This window comes from Paroedura picta, chromosome 10, assembly GCF_049243985.1.
Source record: "Paroedura picta isolate Pp20150507F chromosome 10, Ppicta_v3.0, whole genome shotgun sequence".
In the NCBI taxonomy this organism is placed as follows: domain Eukaryota; kingdom Metazoa; phylum Chordata; class Lepidosauria; order Squamata; family Gekkonidae; genus Paroedura; species Paroedura picta.
Genome location: NC_135378.1, coordinates 62,291,199 through 62,315,637, shown reverse-complemented (window position 1 = coordinate 62,315,637; position 24,439 = coordinate 62,291,199). Strand labels below are relative to the sequence as shown.

Below are 24,439 nucleotides of genomic sequence, written 5' to 3'. Positions count from 1 at the left end.
GTGACCCACCTCGAGCCTATCAGGAGAGGCGGGAAATAAATAAATAAATATAATAATAATAATGATAATAATAATAATAATGATAATAATAATAAATAATAATAATAATAATAATAATAATAATAATAATAATAATAATAATATAAAATCACATTTTAAAACTGAAGGCCAACCACAGAGAACAACGCATCATTAAAATTATTAAAACCAGAATTGAAATTCATATAAAGTCAAAACAAAACAAAACATTGGTTAGAAAGGAGGCACTAGATATGCCCAAGAAACACGAATTTACATACCACACAATTCTCAAAAGCAACAGAAACATTCCCTCTGACTTTTATGAATATATTTTGGTATTTTGTCATGTTTAGCAAATTACAGTCCAAAGTTTGTGCAAAAGATTTTTAAAATTACATGGAGAAAATATTCTGATTGCTATGGTTATTGATCAGGTGCTTCCCAGAGCAGTAACTCACTTGTTATACTATAATGAATGTCTAACTAAAATAATTGCAATATCACCTTCTGAGGCTAGGCAGGTAGCAGCCTGTGAAAGGGCCTTCCCAGTCATAGTACCGAAACTATGGAACCCTCTCCCAAAGATTAATCTGTTCCTTTCTTTTTCCATCTTCCATCAATATGTGAAGATTTCTTTGTTCTCTATGAATTCATTACCAATCTGTATAAAATTTTTAGAAAGAGAAGATTATGCATACTTATAGCATCTTTTCAGATAGGGTAAAATATGTTGTAGTAAAGAGAGAAACTTTGTTGAAATTGCCTGACATATTCTCCCTTGCCTCGCCGTTGTTTTTAGCTTTGTGGAACTAATTTCCTCAGTGATCATATCAACTTCCCATATCAAACATTTTAGTTCATATGTTATTTTTACTGAGCTGCACATCAGTTAAATATTACTTGACAAAATTATTTTACCTTTTGTTATTCCCAAGTGTCAGAAATGGAAGGAGCAATGTTATCTGGATTGAGACCATCTCAGAAGAAATCTCCTTTAGTATCTTCCCGCCCGCCTATTGATCCTTCGGAGCTTCCACCTGACAGACTCCGTGTGGAACTGGAACTCTCTCCAGACTCTCATATAATTTTATATGGACCTCTTTTGAAAGCCTTCCTGTCTGTAAAGGTATGGTGAACATCCTGGGCTCATAAGTACTTGGGCTCTTAGCATAGGGGATCTGCAGTCTACAGCTCTAGTGCAAAATATGGCTCACTGTGCAATCTAATATGGCTCTTTAAAAAAGAACATCAAATTTTAAGGTATATAGGAAGGATAGGTGGAATACCTATGAGGTAAATGGGATGCTAGAATATCCAGTAAGTAAAGGGAATGGCAGGCAAATATTTTTATAGGCCTAGCATCTTAAAGATGCTATAGAAAAGTAAATGCTAGAACTGAACAGTTGCCAGTAACCCAGATGTGAGGCATGCACAGGTTTATGTTTCCAGGAATTTCCTGTGCATATTTGTTACTTATTATGAGACTTCATGTGTAATAAAGGTCTTATAACAATCTGTGGTTGGACTGTAGAAACTTTATGAATTATTAATTAATGTCAATTATCTGTACTGTTGTACTGATTCTAAAAGGTTGTAGACCCTTGCCCTTGTGAAACTTGTGAAACGTAGTGAATGTTATTCTCTTGGGGGACTGAATTTAATACTAATTTATTATCCAGGACATCGGAATAAAGTCATTTGCCGTATAAAGGAAAGTCTAGCTACTTGCATGCAAGACTAGTTTTCCCCTCAGATATATCATCCCTCCCCCAAAGAAGGTGCCATCTTAAATCTGCATATGTTACCATTATGGCTTCTTCTATTAATACAAATATTTTGGGATGTAACTATTTAAAGGGGATGGCTTATAGGCAGAGTCTTCTTCATTTCAAGTCAATACAGGGAGTTCAGAACTGAAGGTGATTGTAGTCCATGCATGGATTAGCCTGCACTGGTGCTTGGCAAGGCTGCTATTAACATGAATCTTGTCTTAATTTATTCTGTGACAAAAGCCCTGAGTTGGCCTTACTTTAGTTGGTTCGTTAATAATGTATTTTCTTATTTATCATCTTGACAAATTTCTAGATGCTTTCTTAAAATGAGTGTTTACAGGAAGCCATCTACTTCTGAAGCGTGTAATAGGATGTCTAATCTTGATCCTACACGTTATATTGGTATAATCAAAAATCAAGGTTTATGGGTGTCTTTAAAATGGATTGCAGAACTAAAGCTTGATTGAAGCATAAAGGTTTATGTTATACTGTCTTATGAAAAATATTGTTAATTCATCCTGCCAGGAAAATTATTTTGGTGAAGATGATATGTACACTGACTTCGAAGAAGTGATTTCAAGCCCTGTGCTATCTATGTCAACATCTTCAAGTTCTGGCTGGACTGCAGTAGGAGTGGATGCTGACAAGAAAGAAAGCGAGACATCAGGCAGGCAGGCTCATCCCTTAACCTTGCGCCCTTGGGATATTACTGTGCTTGTCAATGTGTACAAAGTGCATGGACGACTACCAGTGGTAAGTGCTTTGGGTCATTTATTTCACTCAAGCATTGTGTATACAGTTGGCTTAACTAACTTATGTGAAAAATATACAAGTAAACCGTTTTGAGGACTGGTCTCAGCAAAGGTGAAGTAGATTTCATTTAAAGTAAATGAAATACAAATACAATTCCAGGATTTGGTCTCTGGGAAATGGTGAGATTATGGTGTAGCTCTTCTTGTGGGGCATGAGCACCCTGGAAGAAAACACTGACATTAGTCATGCACTGTTGCACAAATCCAAAACATATTAAAACATGGATAAATGACAAAAAACCAAATGTGTTTCAACCACTCTTGGAGTCTTCTGTGTTCTAATATTTAAATACACTCGTGATATATTAATGGGGACTAAGGTGATAAAAATATAAATAAAGAGGCTCCTATACTTATAAAATGCGTCCAAATATATCTGTCTTGGAGCCACTCAATTAAAATATTTATTCTTCAAAGTTCTAACTTTGCTGAAACGCTCTCTCAACCTGTGTGTATTCTCATTTGTCTCATAGAATGTAGCGCTATTTTAATTGGGGACTCCAAGAGAGCTATATTGGGACACATTTAATATGGTCATACCACCTAATAAATGTTTGACAATTTTTTAAAAAATATAAAAAATAATACCTACCCATTCAGGAAACCCTTTCAGGGCAATCAAGAAACCCCAGGGTTCTCGAAATTCTGGTTGAGATAGCCTGGTGTAGAAATACAGAATGTAATACTCTGCCCTCCACAATAAATTTTTTACTAGGGCAGTCAATTACCTTTATTGCCAATGTTCATAAAAACAACAATAGAATCAGTCAAAACAGTAATATAGCAATAAGATCAGTCATAAAATTGAAGTAAAATAGGAGATAGGTTAGAAATTAGGATGACTGTCTATTAAGAGTAATTAATAGAATTGTCAAGACAGACAATTAACCAATACAATTAGAAAGTAGCATAAAAATATTTAAACCGCTCCGTGGGAGTGGTAAAAATAAAAGACTAAGGGCCCTTAGGGTCCATAATAATAAAAGACTAAGGCCCATTGACCCCTTCCCCCTGACTGACAAGCAGAGGGCCCAATCGGGAGGCGCGAAGCACCTCCTGATTGGGCCCTCCGCTTGTCAGTCCGGCCCCAAAGCAACAATCTGATTGGCTCCTTGCCCCAGCACGGACCAGTTGGGAGGCGCAAAGCGCCTCCCAACCCGCCCAACCCCCAACGAGGCCAAATCTTTGCCCCACGGTGGCCATTCCTCTGTTGGCCACCAACAGGGCAGGTAGGCCCGCAGCCCCCCATAGCCTGGCCCGGGTGGGGAATGCCTTCCCAGGCGTTGGGGAGCACCATCGCCGGCTCTCTGAGCCTCTGATGGCACTCCCTGGCACCTGGGAAGGCCTTTAGCCTGGGGGGGGGGAAGTAAAAAGCCTTCCCAGGCGCTAGGGAGTGCAATCGCCGGCTGTCCGAGCTGGTGACCGCACTCCCCCGTGCCTGGGAAGGTCTTTAGCCTGGGGGGGAGGAAAGCCTTGGAGAGCCCCCCATCACGCTCCCCGGCACCTGGGAACGGCTTCAGCCTGGGGGGGGGAGTTTCGGGGGGCCCAGCCCTTCCCAATTGCCCGTGCAGCGCTGCCAGGGCAGTTGGGAACGGCTAGCGCCCGCTGTATTTTTTTTTTTACAGCAGGCTTAATTACTAGTTTTATTAATAAAACCAAAACATATAAATTAACAAATAACAATGAAGTATTAGAATTAGTCACAATAACAATAGCAAGGGATTTGGCAACCTCTTTCATAATATTGGCATTGGTTTCATTCAAAAGGAATCAGCACACCCGATCTTTGTCCAGATAAGCCTCAGAGCAAACAGAGTAATAAGGTACACTATTCGGAGCAGCTAAGATCTGGTGGAAGAAAGTAGCCTGAATGCTTTCGATATTGTTATTGAAGGCCTCAATCAATATTTTTTATTAGGTTCCAAGGAATATATATTTTCCGAAGTATTTTCCCCCTAATCCTCAAGCATTTGTATTCTAATTAATGTTGGTGAGAGCTCAAAAGGGAACAGCCATCAGAGAGAGGATATTTTTCTCTCTACTGTATAATGTGCCACCTTTTCTTGTCATTTCTGTCTTGTTGGAATTCTGCAGGTTGGGGAATATATCTCACTTTGTTTACCTATTTCTGTCAGAACCAGTTTGGTTCTGTTAGTTTGTTGTGGCTTTAATGTGTATCCTTCAACCCTCCCTCCCTATCCTGTATATAGTTAACACTACTGGTCTTTGAAATGTAACCAACTGATGTGTCAATTGCCTCGCCTTCCTTTGGGGAACTGCATTTGTGTTGTAAGTCATGTTGGGACTCATTGGGCATTAGACTGTAAGAGCTAATGCATTATACTGATGCATTAGACTGTGGAGATTCCCATGTCTGGACACTGTCACAAACTATTTGGAATGTTTGTTCTTTGCCAACAGAATGCCTATGCTTTCAGCCTATGCTTCATTATTGTTGTTAGATGTGTAGATCGAGTCTATTCTCACCGCCTCCATTCTTACCTCCCTCCCTGTCCTTGGGCTGTTATCTCACAGCTGCCTGGTTTGTTTTCCCTTTGAAGCTTACCACATTATTTGGCTGTTGGGTTTCTTATTTGGGGGGGGGGGAACAGAAGGGGATAGATGCTGTGTTTAATTTCCTGAACCCTAGATCCATCAAAGCTTGTGTTGAGTTAACTTTCTTGCACAAGAATGAACCTATCTTTTGCTTAGTCAAAGACTGTCTTTTTTTTGGCAATTGAAGAAACCTGACAATTTCTAGCCTTGAAGTTTAGTTGACAGCTGGTTATTAGATTTTTGAATTAAAGGATGCTGCTGGAGGGGTTTTTTTTAGGTCTTATTTGGATGTGAAGGAATAGAACTGTGGCAGAGACATCAGGGAGAATATATAAGCAAACTAGGAAAATATTTTGTCTATTAGACCTTTTATGGTAATTTCAGTTTCCCTTTGAATGCAATTTGGGATATAAATGTTTCCAACACTCCCTGAGTGTACAAGAGAAGAGGCATGTGAAACACCACATGGTGATTTACCAGAAACACTTAGTCCCTTTGAAGCTTACCACAGTATTTGGCTGTTGGGTTTCTTATTGGGGGGAGTGCTGAGAGCAAAGTTTTATCATTTTCTTCCACTAGTGTCCATGTGACTTGGTTAAAGGTTTTAAACATGTGAAAAAGCTGATGCTATCACTGGTATTTCATCAAGTTCCTCTAAATGTTATTTTATAATCCAAACATATGCATTATTTATATATTCTGAACAAGCCTTAGTAGTGTTCCCCTTCCCCCATTCTTCTGAGATACCACAAGGTTGCGACAGTCTGATTCTGAAGGAATCATTTGTCTCATTTGCCAATGTGACAAATACATTCCTATAAAAGTACTATCAGATATGTCTTCCTGTGGGAGAAGTTTGAAAGCAAAGCATATTGTGCTATTCTGTGCATGCGATTTACTGATCCTTGTCTATATCACCAGAGAATGCAGGCATAAATCTTCAGAACAAGTAGCATAAGTATTAGATGAAATTTCTCCTGTTGCCTACTTTGAAAAACAGTATGGTTCTCTCTCATCTCTCTCTCATATGGTGGTTTAAACTACAGCATTGCACCAGTGATGGTCCTGAATGTCCTACAGTTTTCCTGGAAAGATTATGCTTTGAGATGAAAAAAGGATACAAGGAGACAATGTTGCAACTTGTGTTATCACCAGTGAACTTGTTTTTGAATGACAACTACCAGGTAATATGCCTGTGTCTGGCAATTCATTATTTTTAAATTAATTCAGACTGTCATGTAGGTTTTTACTCAAGTTACATGCTTTCAAAGTGACTTGAAAGAAAACAACTAAGAAAATCCCACTTAATTGGCAGTTCTGTTATCATCCTAGTATGTTTACCTCCTATCATTATTTTGAATGCAAAGGAAAAAATTCCTCTCCCATCTGCTGCTTGACCTGAAAGTGTCTGGATAATTAAGTGCAATGTTTTTTAATATGTAACCTCACTGTAAAAATACTTTGCTGCTTTGGTTGCCTGCTTTTGAACAGTATGGCAGTTTTCACGATTTATCCATCCATGGATACTGGATTCAGGGATTTGATCTCTCTTCCCCTTTTCTGTTGTGTTCTTCCCCTTTGCACCATGGATTGCTTGCTGTGTTCATTTCTGCTTGTTAGCTCTTGCTGCCAATGCAGAGCAAGAATTGGAATTGCTGTGCCACTCCCTGCCTCCAAAGGGACAGAGATTCAGCAATGGTGCACTTGGTAGCATCCGGCTTTGCCAGACCCAGTCTCTGAAGTCTGCTGGGCAACCCCAGCCAGTCAGTGTTTTCCTTGGTACTAAGAACCAGCCACAAATGCTGGCCAGCTAGTCAGTTATGATACAGCAGAAATACAGCATGCCAGAAACAAAAGGGGAGGCCATTCTCAACTCTCTCAAAGTTTCACTGTCTTGTCTACTAGCTGGTTGAGTAAAAAGAAAACTTATTTGTAGGCAGTATTTTGATTTGAGGGCTCTGGCAGAGAACATGAACAGTTATAAAGATTTAATGGCTATTAAATTCCATATATAAGCATTTAACTTTCCTAAAGACTCTGATTTTGATGTAGCAGATTAACATAGCTACCCTTTTGTCTGAATGACAAAAATGTTGACGTTACTACAATGCTACCTGTCTACATATTTTCATAAAGGCTATATTATTGATTCTGATCGTAACTTGTTTAATACTTGGATATAAACTATGAGGCCCGGAATACAATGAAGTTTATCAAAGTTGGTGGTTTGACATATGATTGATATACAAAAAAGACCCTTGATCTGATTTCAGTTCTTTGCTGTTTTATGATAAAATGTAACTTTTAAGTATTAGTGTGGATGTTTATTTCATAGAAAAAGTACCACTGTCTAATGGTCATAACTAATTCTAGCTAGCTAATGCAAAAATTGTGTTAGCTATTTGTTCAATGGAGAAGTTTTTGAGAGCCAACTTGGTATAGTGGTTAGGAGTGTGGACTTCTAATCTGGCAAGTCGGGTTTAATTTCCTGCTTCTCCTTCGCATACAGCCATCTGGGTGACCTTGGGCTTGCCACAGCACTGATAAAGCTGTTTTGACCGAGCAGTAATATCAGGGCTCTCTCAGCCTCACCTACCTCACAGGATGTCTGTTGTGGGAAGGGGAAAGGGAAGGCAAATGTAAGCTGCTTTGAGACTCCTTCAGGGAGAGAAAAGCAACATATAAGAACCAAGTCTCTTCCTTTTCCTCCTCTTCTTCTTAATAGAGACCTCCTATGGATGAAGTGCTTCGAGAGGGTCATATCAGCCTTTCGGGTTTGCAGCTACGGGCCCATGCTATGTTTTCAGCTGAAGGTTTGCCACTGGGAAGTGATTTATTAGAATATGCATGGTTGATTGATGTGCAAGCTGGAAGTTTGACAGCTAAAGTCACAGTTCCACAGGTATGCAGCTTGGTTTCAAACTGGGATGTGTTTATGGCTCATCTTTGCATTCGTTTTTGATATATTGAAGCACAAGGCTTGAAAACTGCCTGAGAGATTAGAATACATTTATTTAAATTTTGCAGTTGTTTCTTAAAGCATCAAATATTGATGGGAATTCCTACAGAATTCTCTCCTATCTAATATCTATTTATTATATTTATATATAATATAAATTATATTTATATATAATATAAATAAATTCAAGGATCGCTTACCCCCTTCAAGGATCGCTGCCTTGTTGTGGCAAGGGGGCTTGCGTAGTTCAGTGAAGCTATGAGCTATACCGTGCAGGGCCACCCAAGACGGACAGGTCATAGCTGAGAGCTCTGACAAAAGGTGATCCACTGGAGAAGGAAATGGCAAACCACTCCAGTATCTTTGCCATGAAAACTCTATGGACAGTTCCAATAGGCATAACGATATGACGCTGGAAGATGAGCCCCTCAGGTCGGAAGGTGTCCAATATGCTACTGGGGATGAGCAGACGGCTAGTACGAGTAGCGCCAGAATGAATGAAGCGGCTGGGCCAAAGCCGAAAGGACGCTCAGTTGTGGAAGTAACTGGTGGCGAAAAGACAGTCCGATGCTGTAAAGATTTTTATTCCATAGGAACCTGGAACGTCAGATCCATGAATCAAGGCAAGCTAGACGTGGTTAAACAAGAAATGAGAAGACTGAACATCGACATTTTAGGAATCAGTGAACTAAAATGGACAGGAATGGGTGAATTTAATTCAGATGACCATCAGGTATACTACTGTGGACAAGAATCTCACAGAAGAAATGGAGTAGCCTTCATAATCAATAAGAGAGTAGGAAAAGCAGTCTTGGGATACAATCCCCAAAATGACAGAATGATCTCAGTTCGAATCCAAGGCAAACCATTCAACATCACAGTGATCCAGGTCTACGCCCCAACCACTGCTGCTGAAGAGGATGAAGTTGATCAGTTCTATGAAGCCCTACAACACCTTCTAGAAGCAACGCCCAAAAATGATGTGCTTATCATCATGGGGGATTGGAATGCTAAAGTAGGAAGCCAAAAGATAACCGGGATAACAGGCAAGTTTGGCCTTGGAGTACAAAATGAAGCAGGGCACAGGCTGGTAGAATTTTGTCAAGAGAATACAATGGTCATAGCAAACACTCTTTTCCAGCAACCCAAGAGACGACTCTACACATGGACATCACCAGACGGTCAACACAGAAATCAGATTGACTATGTGCTCTGCAGCCAAAGATGGAAAAGTTCTATCCAGTCAATAAAAACAAGACCAGGAGCTGATTGTGGTTCAGATCATGAGCTTCTTGTTGCAAAATTTAGGCTTAAATTGAAGAAAGTAGGGAAAAGCACTAGGCCACTCAGGTATGTACTAAACCATATCCCCGACGAATACACAGTGGAGGTGACAAATAGATTTAAGGAATTAGATCTGATAGACAGAGTGCCTGAAGAACTATGGACGGAGGTTCGCAACATTGTACAAGAGGTAGCAACTAAAACCATCCCAAAGAAAAAGAAATGCAAGAAATCAAAATGGCTGTCTGAGGAAGCTTTACAAATAGCTAAGGAGAGAAGGGAAGTGAAAGGCAAGGGAGAAAGAGAAAGATACACCCAATTGAATGCAGAATTCCAGAGAAAAGCTAGAAGAGATAAGAATGCCTTCTTAAATGAACAGTGCAAACAAATAGAAGAAAACAATAGAATGGGGAGGACCAGAGATCTTTTCAAGAAAATTGGAGATATGAAGAGAACGTTTCATGCAAAGATGGGTATGATAAGGGACCAAAATGGTAGGGACCTCACAGAAGCAGAAGAGATTAAACAAAAGTGGCAAAATTATACAGAAGAACTATACAAGAGCGAGCTTAACATCCCTGATGACCACAATGGGGTAGTTACTGACCTGGAGCCAGACATCCTGGAATGTGAAGTCAAATGGGCCTTAGGAAGTCTGAGCAACAATAAAGCTAGTGGTAGTGACAGCATTCCAGTTGAACTATTCAAAATCTTAAAGGACGATGCAGTAAAAGTGCTACACTCAATATGCCAGCAAATTTGGAAAACTCAACAATGGCCACAGGATTGGAAAAGGTCAGTTTACATTCCAATCCCAAAGAAGGGCAATGCCAAAGAATGTTCAAACTATCGCACCATTGCACTAATTTCTCATGCTAGCAAAGTTATGCTCAAAATCCTACAAGCTAGGCTCCAGCAATATGTGGACCGAGAACTTCCAGAAGTACAGGCAGGATTTCGAAGAGGCAGAGGAACTAGAGATCAAATTGCCAACATACGCTGGATCATGGAGAAAGCTAGGGAGTACCAGAAGAACGTCTACTTCTGCTTCATTGACTATGCTAAAGCCTTTGATTGTGTGGAGCACAACAAATTGTGGCAAGTTCTTAAAGAGATGGGAATACCAGAGCATCTTATTTGTCTCTTGAGAAATTTATATGCAGGTCAAGAAGCAACAGTGAGAACTGAACATGGAATCACTGACTGGTTCAAAATTGAGAAAGGAGTTCGGCAAGGCTGTATACTGTCGCCTTGCCTATTTAACTTGTATGCAGAGCACATCATGAGAAATGCGGGATTAGAGGAGTCACAAATTGGGATCAAGATTGCAGGGAGAAATATCAACAACCTCAGATATGCAGATGATACCACTCTAATGGCAGAAAGTGAAGAGGAACTAAAGAGCCTGTTGATGCGGGTGAAGGAGGAGAGTGCAAAAGTTGGCTTGAAACTCAACATCAAGAAAACAAAGATCATGGCATCCGGCCCTCTCAATTCCTGGCAAATAGAAGGGGAAGAAATGGAGATAGTGACAGATTTTATTTTCCTGGGCTCCAAGATCACTGCAGATGGGGACTGCAGCAAAGAAATTAAAAGACGCTTGCTCCTGGGGAGGAAAGCTATGGCAAATCTAGACAGCATCCTAAAAAGCAGAGACATCACCCTGCCAACAAAAGTGCGTTTAGTCAAGGCTATGGTCTTCCCAGTTGCAATGTATGGCTGCGAAAGTTGGACCATAAGGAAGGCCGAGCGTCAAAGAATTGAGGCTTTTGAACTCTGGTGCTGGAGAAGACTCTTGCGAGTCCCTTGGACTGCAAGGCGAACAAACCGGTCAGTCCTAGAGGAGATCAGCCCTGACTGCTCTTTAGAAGGCCAGATCCTGAAGATGAAACTAAAATACTTTGGCCACCTCATGAGAAGGAAGGACTCCCTGGAGAAGAGCCTAATGCTGGGAGCAATCGAGGGCAAAAGAAGAAGGGGACGACAGAGAATGAGGTGGCTGGATGGAGTCACTGAAGCAGTAGGTGCAAACTTAAATGGACTCCGGAGAATGGTAGAGGACAGGAAGGCCTGGAGGATCATTGTCCATGGGGTCGCGATGGGTCGGACACGACTTCGCACATAACAACAACAACAACATATAATATGGGTCATTGTTCCAAATTCTTGTTAAAATGAAATGCTGAGATGAACAGAATCAGAACGAGGGAAGTGGTTTAAATCTCTGAACTTAATAATCATGGGTGTAGATTGTTATTGTCCTTCACCTATTGAGGACCAACATCATGTATTTCAAATAAGGTACAGACTGTTATTTGGTTTTCTGTGTTTTGCCAGGAAATGCATATTTATTACTTGGCTGTAATATCCATTCTATTTAGATTGGGTTTGTAAATAGCCAAGCAACATTTTTCAGAAATCTATGTATTTCTGGTACCTGGAAGCTAAGCAGGGTCAGCCCTGGTTAATATTTGGATGGGAGACTTCCAAGGAATACCAGTGCTGTAATGCAGAGGCAGAGAATGGCACCTCTGAATGTCTCTTGCATGGAAAACCCTACAGGGTAGCCATAAATCAGCTGTGACTTGATGGCACTTTCCACCACCATGTATTTTAGACAGAACTAAAAAGCAGTAAATATGAATAAAGCATTGCCAGATTTTGTAGTGAGAGGAGACAACACATTTCAGATGGTGATCGATGCAATGGCTAGAAGCAAAAGGCTTAAAGAGAACTTTTGCCCATTCCACTCCATAGCATCCAGATTTCATATGTATAGACATTCAGGATGCATTTTTGCTCGGTTACACCCAATTCCATATTTATTATGGACTCCATCCTACATGGCTTTTGGCCATACATGTCCATACATATCTTGTGATCCCCAGCAAGAGCCTTTTGGTGGTCAGAGGAGACCCAATTCTTCCATTTTCTCCAAGAGAAAAACTGGTTGTAGCTCGCAGTCTAGTGTTTCACATTTTTGTGTGAAATATACTTTGAAAAACATGCTTGTCTGTAATAACGTGCTTACTAAAGAATTCTGCACAGCACAATGCTGGCTAGGGATTTAAAAAATGGTTAGAATACAAATCCAGTAGCACCTTAGAGACCAATACAATTTTTGAGGGTATAAACTTTCAAGATTCCTGACCAAGACAGCTTTGACTTTTGAAAACTTGCCTAAAAACAAAAAATTGATCTCTAAGGTGATGCTGACCAACACAACTACATTCTGAAACTTGTTAGAATGTTATATCACATGAAAATATACTGAAGACTCTTCCAGTAGAAGTGAATTTCTGAAATAAAGTAACTTGCAACTGATTTTGCAGGTAGAGAGTATTTTGCCAAATGTTTGGGTTACTGTTTAAAACCTTTCTAAAGAGATGAGTCTTTCCATTCTACAGATGTTAAATGCTGTAGAATCAGTTGCAGGAATTGGACACTGTAAGCATTTGATTTCATAATAAAGTATTCTCTTAAAAATGGACAGTTTCTTTTCAGTAAAAATGGTCATTCAACATTATTCTTCAAGAATGTAAAAAACATATCAAAAATTAGCAATTTCTATTAAAGCATCAAATGATCTTACAGAACAGATATCAGGAAAAAAATTTCACAGTCAGAGTAGTTCAGCAGTGGACTAGGCTGCCTAAGGAGGTGGTGAGCTCCCCCTCACTGGCAGTCTTCAAACAAAGGTTGGATACACACTTTTCTTGGATGCTTTGGGCTGAACCTGCATTGAGCAGTGGATTGGACTAGATGGCCTGTGTTGTCCCTTCCAACTCTATGTTTCTATGATTCTATGAACAGGTATGAGAATCAGCTGGTAGAAACCTATCAGACCCATTTTATTCAATAGCTTTAAGCTTCTTTAAACTGCACGTGATTCATTCTTTAAGGTCAGAATGTTCCTCTGTATTTTCAGCTTGCAAGCCTACTTGAGTGGGGACAAACATTTTTGTTCCATGTGGTGTGTCGTGAGTTTGAACTGGAAAGGCCAAAATCTGTAATCACATGTCAGCATGGAATTGATCGCCGCTTCTGTGAGTCAAAGGTAATGGTTTTTGCTATAGTTTGCTATAGCTTTTTGCTCTAGTTGTGGCCTATAGTAACCTAAGAAACATCACACACTGTGAGGCTACCCAACCACAGAGGCAGCCTTCTGGTCTTTTGTTATTCTCCCACCAAAGAGGGCATCTTACCTACTGCCCTCAGAATTGCGAAGGAGTGGGGTTTTTGGCACCCTGGTCCTCTTCCTTCCCCAGATTGCTTCTCTGTATCCTGTCTTTCATTCTTGTCAGAACCCAGTCTGCTTTTTCTTCTTCGTCCAGATGTACAGGACATTCTTATATGGGATTTCTGGACTTCCACCCCCAGCAATCTGGCCTCCATCTGAGCTTTCCCTGCTCCCCCATGGTAGGCATAAATTGCCATGCCAGCTTTGCCCTCTAGCCCAGAGCCTCCCTGTGAGGCTCCAAAGTGCAGCTTGCCCTCTTTTACCCTGGCCTTCCCCCCTGTTGTTTGTTCTCAATCCTCTCCTACCTCTGCAAGCAACGCTGGGCTCATTACCTCCAGGCTTGCAGCTCATGTAGGAAAGATGGTGTTCCCTTTTTGATGGCCTCTGCAGTTCTTCTCTGGCCCATCCAGTCCTGCAGTGTTCCATCCTGGCCTCCAGGGCCTGAATTGCTTGCCACTGACCGATGACATCCTTGGCTATTGCAGTTGCAGTGTTTGGGCGTCTGCAGCCCAGCTTTTCTCATTCTCTTCCTCTGGGCTTCTTCTAATGGCAGCAGGAACCAGAGAAGAACTTGCTCTTGGAGGTCTGGCCACTTTCCCCTAACTGTCCAAAAAGGGGTGAGTGCAATTGACTGCCATTCATGGCTCCCCTGGCTCTGGCTGGATGGGCCCTGGAATACTTTAACATGGAAGTTTGTTTTTATCAAACCTATTGGTGGTGAATGTACAGGATACCTTTTAGAATAATTGTCCTTGGAAGATATGGGCCAAAATATGTTTTTCGCTGGTTACTTATGATGATAAGATTTGCAAACATATGATTATCTCAAGAGTTTTAGCCAACAAAAACTTGGCTTCATATGCTGGTATGTTAATTAAAGGATTGTTAAACTCTACTGTGTATAAATCAGATGGCCTTGTCATTTGCTTTACTTGGCCTGTGGCCTAAACAATAGATGAGTAGCTTACCATGTTTCTGGAATGTTCTATTTCAGATTGCAAATGTAGGCCTATATGACATTTATTTACTGCTTTAATCTGTAACCTGCCATTCTTCCCAAGGAGACCCAAATTACCTGAGATGATTCTCCTTTACTCCAATTTATCTTTACAGCAGTCTGTGAGGTAGGTTAGGCTATGACAGTGTGACTGGCCCAAGGTCATCCTTTCAGGCTAAGTGAGGATTCAAACCCGGTGTCTCAGATCCTATTCCAACACTCTGATTACTGTCATACAGGTGATTTAGATCTATATATGCCTTGCATGTAAAAACCTGTCATGTCATTTAGAAGCGTCTTGGCCATCTTGCCTTCGGTATGTTCTCAGTATGTTGGGATTCTTTTCCCGTTGAAGAACATTGTGTTCATTGAACCTACACGTGAAGTCTGAAATGATCCAGTTTAGATAAAGCCTTTCTGTCACCTTTAGGTGCATCAGTTATCTACATCTGGGATAGGAATTAGAGAACAGTCAAGCAGTTGCCTCTTTAGTTTTTGATCTTGTCATTAATATACCAAATTTCCCTTTGGGTCTCATCTTTTCCACTTGATCTGTTATTTTTGCTTCTAGATTAATAAATGTCCATAATGTTTCTCAAGATTAATGTTAATATCATCTGGAAATTCGACTGGCCTTGATTGTAGCTTGGGCTTTCTTGGCCCTGGCTCCTGCCTGGTGGAATGAGCTACTGGTGGACGTCTGGGCCCTGATGGAGCAGATGGTGTTCCACATAGCCTGTAAAATGGTGCTCTTCCACCAGATAAAACAAGAACTATGGGCCTCCCTCCCCTTCTCCTATTGCAGGTTCTCCAACTGGGTGATCCCCAGCATAGAAAGATCTCCCATCATAGATCTGAAAAAACTGATATACAATGCCAGGGGAGCTAAAGGAAGGAAATAGCAATAAATAATTTTAAACTGTAATGTTTTTATGGTTTTTACTTATATTAAAATTTTACTCTAAGCCTCCCTGAGCCTGTGTGCAGGCGGGGGGAGGGTTGTCTTGTACTGATGTCTCTTCAACTCTGTACCAACTTTTCATTTGTGGGATATATGAGGCATCCATGGAAGATGAAAACAGTCTGGTATTAAGGGGTAAGGGAATCAAGACATTTCGAAAGCTAAAATATATTCCTCAAAAATAAGATCCAGACTAGAAGTTCATGTACATATAATATGTAATTCATGTACATATTAATTTGCATATTATTAGTCATTGTTCTAATCTCTGTCCATCTTTATCTGTTTGCTGAATGCTAGTTAACTTAAAACAAGTAAAATATATAATTATGTTTTCTATATTTAATTTTTTAAGATGACCTGTGTCTCTGGCCCTTGTCCAACTTCTGATGAATTAAAGTACACTATGACTCGCATAGCAGTAGATGGGGCAGATACATATATTGTAGAGCATGGGTGTGCCACAAATATAAAGGTAGGAATTTTTTTTTCTTTATAGCTTGGTTTTGGGGTTCATTCCAAATATTTCCATTTCTGAAAAGGACATGTTAATCTTGGTATAGAACATACAGCTGATCTTTCTAGAATCATGACTTCTCTTTAGCATATGCATTCATATACAAGACAATTCTTGCAAAGTATTACATACATGCATGTACATTGTACACAGAAAACATTTTATTTTACTGTGGGGTTTAGGAACAGAGTTTAAACCTTTCAGTTTCAAAGGTTTAATCAACAGAAGCTTTATTTATTTCATCCTACTCCTAGAAATACTTTATTACTCTGTTCATCAGTTTGCATCATCTCAAAAGAGATTTTCTATCTAAGCTGGAAAAGGGGTTCATATACCCCTAAAACTTGAGGTGAGTAATGTAGCATTGCATGTAATTCGATTCCTTACCTGATTACAATTTGATAGTTGCTAACAGTTTGTTTGTTCCACTTACCTGCACTTCAGCAGGAATATAGACCAGCAAGATATCTAGAGTCTTTTAGAATGTTCTTTGGGAGTGATCTTGTGTGTGTATGTTTTTTTTTTGGGGGGGGGAGTTTCTCCACTGAACAACAAATACCTTGCTTCTGTTTATTTAAAACTATTTTAGATGGGCGCTGTACGCATTGCTAATTGTAACCTACACAATCAGTCGGTCCGTGAAGGTATAAGTGCAGCCATTCAAGACCTCCAGCTGAGACAATACATTGAACAAGTGAATAACTGCAGAGTTGGTCTTCAGCCAGCAGTGTTGAGAAGAGCCTACTGGCTTGAAGCTGGGTCGGTCAGTTTGGGTCTCATCACTGCTGACATTGCATTAGCAGCGGACCATCATTCTAAACATGAAGTACAGAGACATTTTTTGGAAACTCATGACAGCAGAACTAAGAGGTGAGGGTGTGCTATGTGCAAGTGTTTCTGGATAGGATGATGTGTTGCTGTTGATATGCAAGGGCTGACATGCTGAACCGATAGGTGAATAAGGAGGGCTGGGATGGCATAGAGTACTGGACTAAGACCTTGAATGTCAGAATTCGAATCCCCACTTTCCATGAAAAATTGCCTGGTGACTTTGGGCCCACTAGTTTCCACCCTCAGGAGGCTGTTGTAATGAGGGCTGTGGCAAACTTAGGCAGACTGTAAGTAGATGGGAACAAGGACAACATCTGGGCATGGAATTCGGGTCCCTGTAGTAGGCAGGTAGTTGTGAATTTCCTGCATTCTGAAAAGGGTTGGACTAGATGACCTTGGAGGTCCAACTCTATGATTTTATGATTCTATAATGTGAAAAGCTGCTGTGGGTCCTGATCAGGGAGAAAAGATACAAATAAAATAAATTAGGCATAACTTAGAACAGCCAGTGATGGTTTTTATTAGAATATGGGTCTTTCTCTATAGAATGAATAAAACATAGACGGATGTGTTTCTTTAAATCTTAAATAAATGGTATTCTTAAGTAAATTTTGATATAAAGAGCAAACTGAGATTGAATTTTCCAATTAAGTTTCAATATTGATCATGTGCCTCTGTTCATTTTTTATTTTGTAGGTTATGGTTTTTGTGGTCAGATGATAACACAAAGAATAAAAGAAGCAAGAATAAGTGCGGCTGTCTTGGTGGCTGTAGGTTTTTTGGTGGCACAGTGTCGGGACTAGATTTCTTCAAACTTGAAGATTTGACACCCTCAAGTAGCTCTGCTTTTTCAAGTACAAGTGCAGAATCTGATATGTTTTATGGACAATCTTTATTGCAACCAGGAGAATGGATTATTACCAAAGAACTTCCAAAAACTATTGATGGTAATCTTATATTTATGTATATATTGTTGTTGTTGTTAGGTGCGAAGTCGTGTCCGACCCGTCGCGACCCCATGGACAATGATCCTCCAGACCTTCCTGTCCTCTACCATTCCCTGGAGTCCATTTAAGTTTGCACCTACTGCTTCAGTGACTCCATCCAGCCACCTCATTCTCTGTCGTCCCCTTCTTCTTTTGTCCTCAGTTGTTCCCAGCATTAGGCTCTACTCCAGGGAGTCCTTCCTTCTCATGAGGTGGCCAAAGTATTTGAGTTTCATCTTCAGGATCTGGCCTTCTAAGGAGTAGTCCGGGCTGATCTCCTGTAGGACTGACCGGTTTGTTCGCCTTGCAGTCAAAAGGAGTCTCAAGAGTCTTCTCCAGCACCAGAGTTCAAAAGCCTCAATTATTTGGCCTTCCTTATGGTCCAACTTTCGAAGCTACACAATGCAACTGGGAATACCATAGCCTTGACTAAACGCACTTTTGTTGGCAGGGTGATGTCTCTGCTTTTTAGGATGCTGTCTAGATTTGCCATAGCTTTTCTCCCCAGGAGCAAGTGTCTTTTAATTTCTTTGCTGCAGTCCCCATCTGCAGTGATCTTTGGAGCCCAGGAAAATAAAATCTGTCACTATCTCCATTTCTTCCCCATCTATTTGCCAGGAATTGAGAGGGCCAGATGCCATGATCTTTGTTTTCTTGATGTTGAGTTTCAAGCCAACTTTTGCACTCTCCTCCTTCACCCGCATCAACAGGCTCTTTAGTTCCTCTCCACTTTCTGCCATTAGAGTGGTATCATCTGCATATCTGAGGTTGTTGATATTTCTCCCTGCAATCTTGATCCCAATTTGTGACTCCTCTAATCCTGCCTTTCTCATGATGTGCTCCACATACGTTAAATAGGCAAGGCGACAGTATACAGTCTTGCCGAACTCCTTTCTCAATTTTGAACCAATCAGTGATTCCATGTTCAGTTCTCACTGTTGCTTCTTGACCTGCATATAAATTTCTCAAGAGACAAATAAGATGCTCTGGTATTCTGGTATGTATATATAGGACACCATATATATAGGACATATTTTGCAGTCTTTTAAGAATTTAGTAAATTACCTCTCAGGCACTTGTGACATAACTGGAGTTGTTGATACAAAAATGATGGACATCATAACTAAGCAAAATATAACTTTGTAATTATTTGACACCATAGGATAATTTATTTTGCTGCTTGTTCCTCATTTGGTTAGGGTCATAGTGTTTTTTACACACTCACAAGAACGATGTACTAAACAGAAGATGTTCTTGAAGATTGTCCCATCATAGAGCAATGCCAATGCTTTTGCCTATATTATCCAATATGTGGTCTCTCTTTCTTAGCTAAAGCAAACGCTGTTAAAAGGAAAGAATGGGAGTGTCGACCTATGGGAATAGAATTGGAAAGAAAATCACAACACCTGAATTTACAAGTACCACTGCGATCTCACAGTTCTTCCTCTTCTTCAGAGGAGAATAGTAGCTCTAGTGCTGCACTTCCCTTACTTGCAGGTGAGAGGGAAAGCCCTTCTGCAGCTGAGGACAACTTGGGCCAAAAAGAATTCTTGGCGGGTACAAAAAGAGATGATGTCCATGGATGGTAAGTGTACTGCTTCTGTTGACACTTTTTGTTCCCCAATGCAGATGCTTGGATATATAGAAAATAAAAACGTCCTTGGTAGTATATGGATAATGGATAAGACACAGTGCTACTATATGGATAAGACACAGTGCTACTACTTGGCACAGTATTTTGTTGTTGCTATGGCTTGTGCACAATAAAGACTGTTATGTGTGTCATGTGCATACTCATAATTGAGATTTAATTGTATTGCAGTTATTGGGAGCCAGCCAGTTTACTTTGGCTTGCGGGCCTGGTACACTTGTATTTGCAGATTGCCCTTCAGAGAGAGTTCAAAATAATTCTGAATTACCGTATTTGCCGGCATATAAGACGACTGGGCGTATAAGATGACCCCCCCCCCCCAACATTTCCACTCAAAATATAGTTTGTTACATTACATTACAGTACTATGGGCCACTATGGGCAGCTATGTCTATCCCAACTGGAGTACACCCAGCATATAGGACGACCCCCCCACTTGGAGGCATGTTTTTCAGGGGGGGAAAGTAGTCTTATACACCAGCAAATACTATACTTGCAATTTTGCAGCAATTTGCTAATATGAATGTCATCATTCTGGATGAAAATGTTCTATCTGAAAATGTTCTCTCTGTTTTTTTTTGTTGCTGATGTTTAGTGCTGTGGCAGACAGTCCAGGAAGTAGTCCGGTATCGCCTAACTCCCAAGAGAGACCTGCTGGCCAATCCCCTCTTCGATCTCCTTTAAAACGTCAGGCATCAGTATGTTCTACTCGACTTGGGAGTACCAAAAGTCTTACTGCAGCCTTCTATGGAGACAAGCAGCCTGTTCCAGCAGGTGTTCAGTTCAGTAGTGATGTTTCTCGTAGTGATGAAAATGTCTTGGATTCTCCCAAGCAAAGGAGAAGCTTTGGTTCTTTCCCTTATACCCCTTCTGCTGACTCAAACTCGTTTCATCAATATCGCTCCATGGACTCCAGCATGTCAATGGCTGATAGTGAAGCCTATTTCTCAGCAGCTGAGGACTTTGAACCCATAAGCAGCGATGAAGGCCCTGGAACCTATCCTGGAAGAAAAAAGAAAAAAAAGCAAGCCAAACAAATCGATTATGGGAGAGGCTCTATCTACCATAGTGTAGAAGGACCCTTAACTACAACATTACACGGAGAAGCTAATCAGGATCCAAAGAGCTTATCAATGAGAACACATCCTTCTTTAGCTTCATTTGTTTCTGCTTTGGGAGGAGAAGATGACCTTGTAGAACATTTGTATGTTATAGAAGCTGAGAAGGCTCCAGAGAATGAACAGATCCTCTCCCAGCAGCCTGTAATGAACTGTTATCAAAACTACCTTACCCAATATCAGGTGGTCAACTGGTCAGTAAAGCATCCAACAAACAAAAGGACCTCTAAATCCTCGTTACATCGACCATTAGACCTGGAGACTCCAACCAGCGAAGAAAGCTCATCGTCTTTTGAGCAACTGTCTGTCCCAGCCTTTAAGGTAAAAAGAAGTCAACAAATCAGGCAAAGTAATCAGTGTATCATGAGGGTATGTTTTCAGTGGTTCCGTTTTATGGCCCAATTTTATTTGATCTTGATAATGAGTAATAAACTGTTTTAGCAAACTATGTAGCACTCTAGACTTTAGAACAATATATCTGAGATGTGTTGTTTCAGGCAACGGCCTGTTGGGTTAAGGCAACATTCTTTCAAGAACAATATCCCAGGAACAGGAGAATTCAGCCAAATATTCAGGGAACAGGTACACAGGAACAGGTTGCTGGCTTGACCATCACTAGCTAAGGACAATGGAGTGCTCTCAGGTTAACAGTGTTATGTCCAAGAAGGTCAGAAATTTGACTGCTCCAGGTTCTGCTTCCCTAGGAGAGTGTTTACCAACCTTTTCAGATGCTGATTCATACTTTGTATAGTGACCCATCCAGGGCTGCCTTGTTTTTTGGGTGCCCTAGGTAAACTATGACCTTGGCAATTCCTCTATTCCAGCATTCCATGTTCTACATTGCCCAATCAGGTGATTTTGAGAAACCAGCAAACATCACACAAAGGGTGCAGTTGCCTCTGCTATGAATCCCAGCCTCCTCCTCCTCCTCCTCTGCCAGCTGGGTCTGAGCTAGAGTTTATGAGGAATGCTTGGGGGGAAGTGTTTTGAGGGGAAAACAAGATGGCAGATTCCAGTGAAGAGTCCGGCAGCAAAAGGCTCAATGCAGTGCAACTTCTGCAGCAGACAGAGGGCCGTGAAACAGTGCAGGGGACTGAGCAAGTGTTTGGGCTACTGAAGAAGCAGCACCAAGACAGAGGCTATTCGCATACACACACCTGTTTCTATTCTCCTCTGTTTATTCCATGGTATGCTGGACCGCTCCCTGCTACTTCCCAGTCTCCCCTCCTTGCAGCTACTACAGTGAAGTTCTTAGTTGTCTGATGGCTTTTTTCTCCTTATTAATGTCACAAAGAAGGAGGGGAAGAGGTGGTGAATGTGAGAAATTGGAGAGGAGGAAAGGCAGAGAAAGATGGAAAGGGCAGAAGCTGCCATTAGGAAAGACTGGCCTCCGGTCTTCTTTCGGGAGGCTTCCTGACATTTGTAGATCCTAACCCACACATTGGGAAATACTCCCTCAGGATACAGTGGACTTACATCGAAGTAGCTTGTTCTGTCTCATTGTGCTTTTGCAAGTGTAAACTGCTTTTATGAATGAGTTGAGTTTCTACCAAGAATGTCATAATGCAGTGAAGAGAATTACAGATTTTTTAAAATTCCAGGGAACACTTGTGATTCAGAATGTTACTTAGAAACTGAAAAAATAAATGTATAAAATACGCTCCATAGCTTTTATGCTTTACATATCAATATCTAAATCTATATTTAAGTATTAAGGGCATTTAGGAGCCATGTTTCTTTAACCATGTAAAATAAATATCTTTTATATGTAAAGTCAGATGTGCAGACATAGGCATGTTTATTGAGCAGGACAAAATATAAATAGTCTTCATTTAAAGACAAATGTGCTGTAGAAAAGTTTTAGAATAGTGACAAGGTTTTGTGTGTGTTCTAGATTGTTAAACAGGGCCTCACAGCTAATGCTTTACTGGATCGAGGAATGCAGTTTACGGGATCAACATCAAAGTGAGTAACAAGTTGCAATATGTTTGCAGTATTCTAAGGTTGTCAGTTGTGGCCTGGATCAGGTTCAAGGTTCTGGTTTTGATTTTTAAGGCCCTTGGTGGTCTGGGATCCACATATCTGTGGGGACCACCTGTTGCCTTATGCCCCCTGCAGGGCTTTGCGCTCTTTGGGTACCAACTTGCTGGTCATTCCTGGCCCCAGTGAAGCTTGCCTGGTCTTGACCAGGGCCAGGACCTTTTTGGTCCTGGCCTGTACCTGGTGGAATGAACTCCAGGAAGAGCTGAAGGCCCTGCAGGAGCTTTTGACATTTCGTAGGGCCTGTTAAACGGAGCTCTTCCTCCAGATCTATTGGTGAGACCAGTGCAGGGAGAAGATCGGATGGGCCCCTCTAAGGAAGATACTCCACCGAATTTTGGAACATCATTGGTGTAGTCAGCTAATGTAGTCCCTTTGGCAGTCGTGGGAGGGGGTTCTGTTTTTTTAGTGCCATACTGTATTATGCTGTGTGAATGTTAATTTTAATAGGGTTTTATTGTATGTGGCGTTTTATTGTGTAATCCACCATGAGCTGGCTTGCCAGGAGCCAAATAAATAAACAAACGAACAAACAAATAAATAAATAAATAAATAATACTCTGCAAAGAGGAACATGTACGTAGTGTTGCTTTATGGTTGGGTCATAGTCATATTTCTTTTCCCTGATCAGTACTCTTCCTCTGATTGAATCAAGTTCATATATGTCGATTTGCAGAATGAAATCATACCAACAGAAAGCATAGAGCGTGTGTAAAGGGAAGCTAAAACTAAGCTGATAGTCTGTGTTTTCTTTCTCTGAGATTTTTTTCACCTATTTTGGGCATGTTGAAGAAGAAAATATATTGATTATTATCAAGCTCCTCTTTTTTAGCAAGTTTGAAAAGTATACCTCTGTAGTAGTTTTAATATTTTATAGCCTTCTTTCTATAGGTTAAATCAGCCTTTTTCAACCTTTTGACTATGGAGGCACCCCTAAAAAATTGTTCAGGCTTTAAGGCGTACTGGAAATGATTTCATCTGGCCATGCCTGCTGAAAGTGCCACACCTCCCAGCCAGACCCCTCTGCTGCTCCCCAAAGCCCTGAGCTCACCATGGCCCTGGCTTGGCCTAGTGCCTGGATTTGTGAAAAATTCTTGCTATACACGTTCTTGACATTTGATACTTTTCAGCTAAATAGTTTAGGACATTTATGTCCCACCCTTCTACTTAGTTAAGTAATGAAGTACACCATGTATGTTACAAGAAATAAAATTTTACGTCATTATTTTAAAATGATGTCAATGAAACAGTGGATAAAAACAGAGCAATAATAATAAATATACATAAAATCTAGTCAGCTGCGGTAAAAAAGTACCACATCACAGCAAGAAAACACTAAAATTTAATAAACAGCAAACTACATTTGTGTTGGTGTTGTACAATAAACTTAACTGGATTTTCAGGGGATTAATAAAGCTATACTAGAGACATTCTATCTTTTTTATGTCACATTAAAACCATATACTGATTTGATGAAGTGGTATAGGTTCATGTAAATGTGACTACCTTATATGCTATTTGCCTTCCAATAGTTTATTTTTGTTAAGACTTTTGCACCATGAATAGCTTTTTTGTGACAAATTACTCAAGGCAAGCTGTTCTCATATTAAACTGAAATGTATTTTGTATCAGAACTGTTGATCAGCTTTTACGCATTAGAATTTGCAGTTTAATTTCCATAATATAAGCATTCA

The 24,439-nt window shown here is 40.5% G+C and overlaps 1 protein-coding gene across 22 annotated transcripts in view; it reads left to right on the top strand.

Moving 5' to 3' along the window:
- BLTP1 (bridge-like lipid transfer protein family member 1) overlaps positions 1-24,439 on the top strand; it is a 156,844-nt gene that overhangs the window by 46,424 nt on the left and 85,981 nt on the right. For all 22 annotated transcript variants that reach the window (XM_077300402.1, XM_077300401.1, XM_077300400.1 and 19 more), the window contains exons 20-30: positions 957-1,147; positions 2,319-2,546; positions 6,208-6,345; positions 7,887-8,063; positions 13,333-13,461; positions 15,958-16,077; positions 16,709-16,989; positions 17,647-17,897; positions 19,266-19,521; positions 20,183-21,026; positions 22,600-22,670. In XM_077300402.1, the coding sequence (XP_077156517.1) occupies positions 957-1,147; positions 2,319-2,546; positions 6,208-6,345; positions 7,887-8,063; positions 13,333-13,461; positions 15,958-16,077; positions 16,709-16,989; positions 17,647-17,897; positions 19,266-19,521; positions 20,183-21,026; positions 22,600-22,670 (2,686 nt within the window). The remainder of the gene's footprint in view (positions 1-956; positions 1,148-2,318; positions 2,547-6,207; positions 6,346-7,886; positions 8,064-13,332; positions 13,462-15,957; positions 16,078-16,708; positions 16,990-17,646; positions 17,898-19,265; positions 19,522-20,182; positions 21,027-22,599; positions 22,671-24,439) is intronic.